This window comes from Notothenia coriiceps, unplaced genomic scaffold (genome assembly GCF_000735185.1).
Source record: "Notothenia coriiceps isolate Sejong01 unplaced genomic scaffold, NC01 NC01_scaffold00017070, whole genome shotgun sequence".
Classification (NCBI taxonomy): domain Eukaryota; kingdom Metazoa; phylum Chordata; class Actinopteri; order Perciformes; family Nototheniidae; genus Notothenia; species Notothenia coriiceps.
In genome coordinates this window covers 174,624-184,944 of record NW_011349771.1, presented here as the reverse complement: position 1 = coordinate 184,944, position 10,321 = coordinate 174,624, and the positions used below count along the sequence as shown (strand labels likewise).

Here is a 10,321-nt window from a genome sequence, read left to right as displayed (position 1 = left end):
TTCACCTTCATTACAGGCCATATCAGATTTCAAAGTAATTTACAACAGCCTTCGCCATCCCAATTCTAGATGTACCGGGCATTTCCTAACCCAGTCCTTAGTTTAACCCAGTGGTTCCCAAAGTGGGGGGCGCAGACTCTGAGACAAACTGATGCCTTGTCGGGTTAAATCTCTACCTCTAGAATAATGTGTCTACAATTAGATTCAAATGACTTGAAAGTGTCTTAGATGGAAAGTGCGTCCCCTCAAAGAGAAACTCTCACTGTTTCTCTGTTTCTGTGTGTTTCAGCCGCTGACTCTGGTGCTCAGGTGATGGTGATCCACGATGACGACAGCAGCCGGAGCAGCGACAGCGACAGCAGCATGGTGTCCATCGGCAGCAGCCTGAGCTCGGTGGTCTCTGTGGACACGTACAGCAGCGTCCACCTGGACTCCAGCACGCCCTGCAGCGAGTCTGACGATAGTCAGGATGTGTTTGGCGTTTAGCCCTGCAATGTGAATTGGACTGTTTTTGGTGTTAATGTTTGGGTTTCATTGGATTGTTCCCAGATAGTACGTGGAGGTTGCTCTCATCATTGAGTCCCTTTACAGGATTCTGATAAGGTTTACGTGTTTCTCTTTGTAAAATGATCAGTTGTCTCTTTTGCTTTATTTTTCAAAAAAATGGAATAAAAATGTTTCTTCCTATGCATTTTTGAATTCACATGTTGATTTTGTCCAAGCATTGTTTCCTCAAGTGCCGTCTACTACAAAACAAACTCATATGTTGTGACGTGTTAAAGCTTTTATCAGAGAGACAGAGGGCTGACAGTTTAAGGGTCTAATCAGGGTTTCTGTTTCTAGCTGTGTTAGTAGCATGACTTTATGAATGGCAATATTGTTCTATACTGTTCACCACTTTTGTCCAGGCTAGATATCTAGAAAAGCATTTGATAGATTTAGAAGAATTTTGTACATTCGTAGTATTCTCAGGAACCTAAGGCTTTTTTTGTAGTACCTCCAGCAACTCACTGTTTTCTTCTATCCTGCAAACTATTTCAGTAACTTCTAGATATAAAACATTATTTTTTAAATGCTCAGTAGCTACTTTCGCGTTCTCTACATGTACCTGAAATTCTCATCAGCCTTTGCTGTGCTTTGTGTTAAGCCCGAATGAGCATGAGCTGTTATCATGCTAACACACTGAACTAGCATTTAGCTAAAGCACCACTGTGCCGAAATACAGCCTCGCACTGCACACTCATTTACTATCACTGCACAGCCTGCAAAGGTACATGTTAAAATGTATTTTTTGATTAGACCAATTAGGTTGGCAAAAAATAATAGTTATGTCATGATACTTTTTTTATTGTTGTATTTTTGTTCATTCAGTGGTGCCCTGCTTTCTGTTCTTCCCCATGCCCTCTGAGAGTCGCTCCTAGGAGACACGAGCTGTGGGGCTTTGCTCAAAGGCTCCTGGGCCGGGCGTTAATCACTCCCACTGGCAACTCTCCTGAGATATCCTCATGCTGCATCACTGCTCCTCACTTACACCAAAATAGATATTATTTGTAGAGCTGCTGAGATAATCAATCAGTTGTCAACTATTGAATTAACTGTCTACTATTTATTTATTTTAATTGGAAAAACAGTCAATATTCTTTTACTTCAGCTTCTTTAATATGATGGACAAAAACTTTAGTTGAATAATCCAGAAAAAAATGCAGGAGTAAAATTGTGAGAAATTGGCACCATTTAGAAAAAGCAAAGTTGTAGATTTTTTTTTTTTTTTTTTAAGTAGAGGTGCATGGGGTTGTTATTTGTGCCACTGATTTGATGCTAGATATATTATAACGTTAAAGGTTTTACAAAATATGAAGCATTTAGAGCTACGTGACAATGTGCACTACTGGAGTGGGCATTACATTCAAAAATAGATTTTACATCTTGGAAAGAAACTTCCCATTTTGCAAAATCACCCATTTTCTTGACAGCAACACACATGCTGTGTAACCTAGCAACTAATGCAACAGCACCTTGAGATCTGAATGTGTGTGTGTGTCCATTAAAAACTTGCCTATATGGGTATTTTTTAAGGCCAATATCAGTATATCTTTAGTCCAAATGTATTTTCACTTTGACTATACTTTTAAGCCAACTACAAACATAAAATCATGCATTTTGCAACTAATGTAAAATATATTATACCAATTTCTGGAAAGATAATTTGAATTGCGGAGTATGACATAGGCCTAAGTATTAATGTAATTCTGGATCTCACCTAGTGTATAATCAGTAAAAAATTGCATAACCCTTTCTGAGAAACTTCTCCCTGATTTGTGTTTGTTGACAGCTGAATCATGCTGCCTTGTTTAGGAAGTGAATTGTCTCCCTGATCAGCGAACCTTCCTGTGACACTTCTTGTTTTGGATTCAGATAACACCGTGCTTCATCCCACACTGACCCCCCCCCCCCCTCACAGAGAGCTGGCCTCCCATGCCGAGGATGTCACGGCAGTCCAATAAAGCTGGAGTACGAGGGGAGCGTGTGTCTGTCAGTCTGTATTACATGAGGACGACAGAGATGGAGGGCCTCTGGGCTACAGTCAGCTTCTCAACCCTCAGACTCTGGGAGCAACCTGAAGTCAGTAACAGCACCCTCTCTCTCTCTGATGTCTTTGTCTCTTGTCCTTTTGGTCATTTTAAATTGCATTCTACTTGTTTGGTTTCTCTTTTTGTAAAGTGTTTTGCATCACTTTGTAGACATTTGGAGTGTCTTTGTGGTTGAATGATGTCCCTTTTTGGTGGTTTTGTCTCTCCTTGTGATCATGTCACCTCTCTTTGTGATAATTAAACAATAAATTAGATTAGATTAGAATTCCTTTATTGTCACTACACAGAGTACAGCGAAATTCCAAGCATTCCCGATGGTGCAATCACACATAACAGACAGTATTATCATTTTTGACAATACAAGCTAAACATTTTTAATGTATAATATATAGTGACTATAATTGGACCTATGATACATTGAACAGTACACCATTTTGTACCATACAAATACAATCACAATACGTTCAAGGCAGTAAAAAATGTAAACAAGTCAATAAGTAAGTTATTGCACATGTATTTATCAGTGCAGTTGATAATTAGAAAACTAGAAATAAATATGTGTTCTATAAAAACGGTATGAGGTGGTGAAGTTGGATGTAAACATGTAATTAGTTGAGCTTGAGCATAAGTTCAGTTCAGTTCCATTTGTGCTGTGATTGTCTGGCTGTGATCAGCTCATGGCATTGGGGTAGAAGCGCTTCTTATGTCTATTTGTCCGTGATTTGATGGACCTGAACCGTAGCAACCTCAAAGAAAAGGCTAAGACCCCGGACCCTCCTAACCTGTTCAGTAATCTGTCCATCCTTTTGGCTCTCAGCATCTGAACCACAATCAGTTTTTGGTGCATTATGTACCTGACTCTATCCATGTCATGGCAGTATTAAATAGCTACAGCTGACAAGGGAAGGGTTTGAAAAATAATATTCACCTCTATTTCAGTCTTGTTTTTACACTTTTTTGAAAACCTGAAAACCATATTTTTTATTGTTTTTTTCACTTATTTTCTGTTATTTAATAACAACCAGGATTCTCCTAAGTTGATATTCAGTGATATATACACGCCCACACAGCTTTCCACCTGCTCTGTGTTGTTGTTTGTATGAAAGATGGATTCACTCCAGTATGCTTATCCAAAAAGCCCATGCTCCATCTGCCAGCTTTGCAGAATCCAAATGTTCCTCACAGCGTGATCAGGCCGAACACTGCTGCAGCTCCAGCACAGCCTCCTGTAACACTGATGTCACACAGACCAACAAATACAATAATTCAGCAGTCCTATCCATTTTTTGTCGAACTTTTTGGGATGCATAATTGCATCAAGTGGGCTGCTTTAAAAATAAAGTCATAAGTATTGTGTTGCATTCCTGAAAATCGGAAATTCAGCTTTTATAACAGTTATATTTATGCAAAGCTATTGTTAACTCACAATTCCAATTTCTACACCCTGTGTTCTCCACAATTCCTTTATCATATATCCTCTAAATAGTAGCAACACATGTAAATGGGAAAAGGTTTAGCTAGTTACAGCATGTTTAAAAAAAGAAAAACACTTGCCGTAAACGTAGACTGGCCGTAACCATAGACTGGGCCGTAACGCAAGGTAACGGTCAGTGCTGAGTGCTCAGATGTCCGAGGTTCAGAAAGTAAACACGGAGCGTCCTGTTACCAAGGAGACGATTTTAGCCCATTCCAGTGCACTGCAGGTAAAGTTAACGTTTGAACGGACTGCATTCAGTTATTTGTATGTAATTATATGCTTTTAAACCAAGTTAAGCATGACTATTTTTTCCAGTTTTCATAACGATTTACTGGACAGTAGTTGTAGTTAAATATAAAAATGTTAGCTAACATTAGCATGAGGGGTCTGCTAGCTCATAACTTTTTTAGAAACAGTTTTGGCTAGCAACAGAATGTGGCTGCATACGGTAGCTGTATTTATAGAATTACTTATCATGTATGTGTACGTTTATTTGAAATACTATGCTGTGATGTGCAACTTTTAACGTCTCTTTAGGGTTTTCTTAATCCTGCAGCCATGTCCAGGTCCCCTGACCCCCCTGAGGCTGCAGACCCCAGGCAGTTGAGGAGGATCATCGCTGAAGACGCTCACTGGTTCCTGAACACAGTGCCTTCTTTATCCAACCTCTGTCTGCAGTCTATTGTGAACCACTTCGAGGGTATGCTGTGGTTTTAAATATAGTTTTTATCAGGGTTGGTTCAGATTACATTGAAATGTAGTCAGTTTCCTCAATACAAACTACATCATTTTGGATTAAGAAACTAAATCTATTGGACTACAAATGTTAATGAAATCTAAATAGCTTTTAATATTTCAAATCTGAAAATAGTTCACCTTGTATTGAAAAAATGGACACAGCCACAAAAAATGATTCCACAAATATTATTATTTGTTTACTTTTTAAACATGTCTCACTTAATTTTAATATTTAAATAGCAAAGGAAATGCAAATATTACCATTAATTATCATGAAAGAAAGTTTCAAAATTGCCATATTTTCAAGACGTGATCAAATTCATCAAGTAATCTATGCCAATGTAACTATAATCCTATTGCATTTTTTAAATGTAATCTGGGTTGAATATAGTAAAATATTGTAACACATAATCCACATTACATGTAATCCGTTACTACCCAAATTGATGATAATACACACACTTTTACCCACTTACCTTTTATATAACTGGAACTTTTTTCAAACTTTCCTGTTACAGAAAGGCCCATATGGGAAGACCTTTCCCCCGTCCACAAAGACTTTGTGCAGGAGAGACTGTCCACCTCCATGCCCCTGCATGTGACAGCCAACCTGATCCACGACGGGGTGTACTGGAAGCGCTGCTGCGAGAAATGGGGAGGCATTCGTGACCTAACTCATTATGGCAACAGCTGGAAACGAATGTTCTTTGAGAAGCACATGGAGAACATGATTGAGCTTTTTATCCCAGATGTAACGGAGCCAAAGACCTTTGTAGAGATGATTCCTCTTTGTAAGGACTACATCAAGAGGCTAAACATCTCCCAGCTCCTGCCGCCTGTCACGGAGCCGCAGAAGGATGAGGAGGAATATGGCTCCGAGTTGGTCATTGAAGATGAGGACGGACCCTCCATGGACCACTTTGACTTTAACATCATGCTCGACAAGCTGACAAACCTGGAAGAGTTCCATGTAGTGTACAGGGTCAAACAATGTGGTCTGAACTTCGAATGTAAGATGTTTGAGATGACCCACAGAGATTGTGAGTCCCTCGCCAAGGCTGTGAAGTCCTGTAAGACTTTGAAGGTGAATAATGATTCCTCTTTACTAAATCGTGCAGCCTTTTGTAGCTCCTTTGCCTAAATATGTGGAGTATGTTTGCCAGCTGCAAGGCATTATTTACACATTTTACAGTCCCTGATGTCCTGAAACAGGAAAATTGTTGTTGAAGCTGCACAAGCAGGAAATTCATGCTCTATTTATGTCAAATAAAAAACTGCAGGGCCTCTGGCTGCAACCTAAATAAGTCACTATTTGACAAAAGTTTTGTCACATTAATTTGTTACTGCATGAGAACAGAGAACGAATCCGCTACTGATCTCTGTGCAAGACATGGAAACTGTACAACATATTATTGGACCTGTTATCAAGCCTCGAGCTCATGAGTCAACTACATTTTCACTTAATAGTTAAGATTAAAATATACTAGAATAAATATAGAAAAATGCCAACGACAATTTCCTCGGCGCAAATTCTGACCGCTTGTGTCCGAAATGTAAAGATATTGAAGTGCCAATGATAAAATCAGAACAGTATCAGACATTTTCTTTTATTTACTTCATTTATGTTATAGTGTATAAAAGTGCTCACCTCATGTATAGAAGCATGTGCGAAACAATGCCTCATTGTTCTGTGTTTTTGTGTTGCGTTCATACTGTCAAAGGAAAATTAGCAGCTCGTACTTTTACATTCCACCCCCCATGACATCTTATCTGTGCTCTGATCTATTCAGTTGTTTGTTCAACTCACCATATCATCTTCATAATATCTTGTTTCCACAGATTCTAAGGCTCAATCTAAGCCACATGGAGGACACAAAGTGCCGGCTGCTGGTGAAATACCTTCTGGACCACCCGTCCCTGAGGGAGCTCGACCTCTCTCACAACCTGATCGGAGACAAAGGAGCCAGAGCCATCGGGAAGCTGCTCAACAGGAGCAGCCTGGAGACCCTGAACCTGTGTGACAACAATATCGGAGGCCCCGGGGCCAAAGCTCTAGCTCATGCCTTGTCCATGAACTCTACCCTGTTGTCACTCAACCTGCGTCTGAACCGTTTGAGAGATGAGGGGGGGCAGGCGATCGGGAAGGCCTTGCTGAACAACAACACCCTGCTTCTCCTGCACCTGGGAGCCAACGAGGTCACATGGCCCTCTGCCATCGCTCTGTCTAAAGTGCTGGTTCAGAGAAGCACCCTTAAGAGCCTCAATCTCTCCTGCAACAACCTGGGAGTGGTAAGTCAATTGCTTTTACGACACGCTTATGACCAGAGAGGGCAATTCAAATGAAGTTGAACCTGAGGGCGGTGCCAGAGAAAAGGCCATGTTGTCAATCATCCATATCAAAGGGTAACGTTGCTTGCCGAGCTTAATTTGTTCCAATTTTTTTTAGAACATTATTCATTCAGATCAATGTCGTATAAATGCTTATCTCTATTTACAAAAAGGAACCATAAAATTATATTATCTATATTCAGATAAAAGAAGACAATAAACAGATGGTGCAAATTCAACAACATTGTATTTTCTGATTGGAACAGTATCGAAAATAATTACACAAAAAAGAAGGACAAATATTCAAATTGAGGGAAAAAATGTACAAGTTAAAATAAATAACATAGACATAAAATAAAAAATCTTAGAATATAGAATTAAGATTTGGCACTAATTGTATTTGTCAAACTATTAATGTCAACTCTCAATTTTTCACAACTTTTTTTTAACCTTCCAAGAAAAATTTATTGAAACAAATAACCTTCATATTACTAAATGAAAGGAATCGTACATCTAGAAATCAATATATAAATGTTTTTCCAAAAAGAGGGGGCAAGGAGAAATGTGTTCAAAATGTTATCTTTTAAATTGTGTTTCTTTAAGAACTAGCACAGCGCGTGGCTCTCTGTGTAAGATCTTATGGAACACTGGGTTATCTTCAAATACTGGATTTCCGTCCTAAGGCATGCTGGTGCCTGCACAGACAGCATGCCTTGGAGAAAACAGACAGAATAGCTTGAAAGAATCAGTGCCATAAATTATTCATAGATATGTGTGGAAAACATGAAATAATGGAAAGCTACAGTCAGTAAGTAAGTGAGTGTTTCCCTGTGAGAGGTAGATACGGTTTTCCCCTTCTCATGCTCTCTACCTCTTTATAAAGTGACTGGAATACACTGCGGAAGACCAAAAATCACACGCATAGCAGAAATGCAAAGTGCCCCACCATCAATATCTGTGACCTTGGTTCACAGAAATAGAACGCCTGTTTCAGACATAGCAATAAAACATTGGTGACACTCACAATAAGCAGTTTAGAAAGCGTGGGCTATTTCAGAGCGCAAGAGTTGCCCGGGGGGGGCGGGGGGGGATTTCTCAAGGTTAACAAGACTGTGATGTGTTTAACATGGACATGCATCAGTGCCAAATGTGTTGGTTTGTTAGTTCTCTCTGACTCTCTCTGTGTGTGCAGGATGGAGGGAAAGCTCTGGAGGAGGCCATGTCCAACAACAGCAGCCTGACAGAGTGCGATATCCGTCTGACGGAGGTTGAGGAGCAGAGCGCGTCCTTCGTCAACCAGGTGGTGTGGACAAACCAGAGTTTAGAACAAAGAAGACACGCTCGGGAAAGTAAAACCAAAAAAACATCAACAGTTGTTTATTGAAATACAAACCCATATTCATTAGTGTTTAATTCCTGCTGTCCAGTATTCATTAAGCCACAGAGCTTGGCTGCTATTGGTTGATTTTTAACAAAATGTCAGCACCCACAAAAACACAACATATTGAGTTATCGTGTCCATAGTAACATCTATCTACTGCACCTTTGGATAATTACTATTTGCAGCTTTGAATTATTGTGCCTATTTCAAATTTGGTTTTGTAGATTTTCCATACACAGATAATTGGCACAAAATATAAATGGTGTAAACATGTGTAAAAACCACGAGATAGTGATATTATGTGTTATCATATCATAGCATATTAAAACATAGATCATGTATATATTTTACTAGTGTATCACTGGGGTAATAAGAAATAGTTTGTATAGTCCCTAACCCTGACGTTATAATTTGTTGCATGTCTATTCATTTGGTTTCAGCAAGTTAAAATAAATACAAAATATATAGTTAATAATTTCCAATTGCATTCAATTTGTTATCAACATAGGTTTGAATGTAAACAAAATGATATTCGGTGCAGCCTTAAATCACATTCTGACATTTTCTTACAATTGTCATGAATTCATTTTTCACACAGTTTTTTGTGAGCATTTCAGTTTATTCAGGAGCCTTTTTGTCATTTTGATACACAGATTTGGTTTTCAGTCCTTATGTAACATCAAGGCCACGTTGTGGTGGTGTTAGAATACATACACTCTCTTGTTGTTGTTGTTGTTGTTTTTTAAACCTATATCTACTGACCAATAATATAGAAGAACTTTGCTTAGTGGCAACAAAACATCTTAACTAATAATCTTGCAAAACTATTAATTGTTTTCCTAGAATCATTCCAAGAGAGGCCTTCTGTAATGGTGGACTAGCACACAGAGACATCTACATAGGATAAATGGCTATCAATAATAACCCAATCATTTTCCTTAAAACAAATGTTCTTGTGAAGTGTATCAAATATGTTTTTAAAACGTTAATATGATTAAAGGGAAACAAACACCATCAAATAGCAAATGTTGCCTGAATCATTTTTCACAGCGGATTGTATTGCCGTTTTTGACCAAACAAACCTACCATTCTACATCTGCACATTAAAAATGTCCCTGCCTCTGTTAACACTAATTGTGCGACACATTCCGCTAAGCAGTTCAATTTCACTGCTACGCCGATGACATCCAACTTTATATCTCAACAAAAACCATCACCCCCACAACACACTCCACTCTCACCAACTGTCTCTCAGAAATAAAAGCATGGATGCAAACAAACCATCTTCAACTGAACAGTGCCAATCAGACATCATCATCATCGTCATCGAACCCCCATCCCAGACCAAAACCAGCCAGAATTTCAACTTCACCCTTGACAGCAACACTCAACCCATCAGTGACTGCACTGACCTCACCACCTTCAAAAAACGTGTGATTGTTGTTGTATTGCTTTATTTTAATGTGACTTTAACTATATTTATTTGCTGTTCTTTTCTTTTCACTATCTCTGTGAAGCGACTTTGAGCACCTTTAAAAGTGCTTTCAAAATAAATCTATTATTATTATTATAAGCACAAGATCCCTATCGACACTTTCATATTTTATTCACAATACAAACCCTTCCTGCCTTGAAAATCATTTAAATATAAAAAACAAATCCCCAGAGCATTATTGAGTGAAAGAGAACACATCATATCAACAACCTAATCTACTTCATACACATGATAAAGGGTTCAGTGCTTCGCATGACAAAAGCTTCAATGCTGCTAACAGTCGTCTACGGAGGAAAAAATGCCTAGTTATG

The 10,321-nt window shown here is 38.8% G+C and overlaps 1 protein-coding gene across 1 annotated transcript; it reads left to right on the top strand.

Annotated features, from left to right (window-relative positions):
- Nucleotides 1–4,216: 4,216 nt before the first annotated feature.
- On the top strand, nt 4,217–9,991 carry drc5 (dynein regulatory complex subunit 5). Its single transcript, XM_010776527.1, has 5 exons — nt 4,217–4,294; nt 4,606–4,768; nt 5,325–5,890; nt 6,646–7,095; nt 8,327–9,991. The coding sequence occupies exons 1-5, from the start codon at nt 4,217–4,219 to the stop codon at nt 8,516–8,518; spliced, it is 1,449 nt and encodes a 482-aa protein (XP_010774829.1). The 3' UTR covers nt 8,519–9,991.
- Nucleotides 9,992–10,321: the final 330 nt, after the last annotated feature.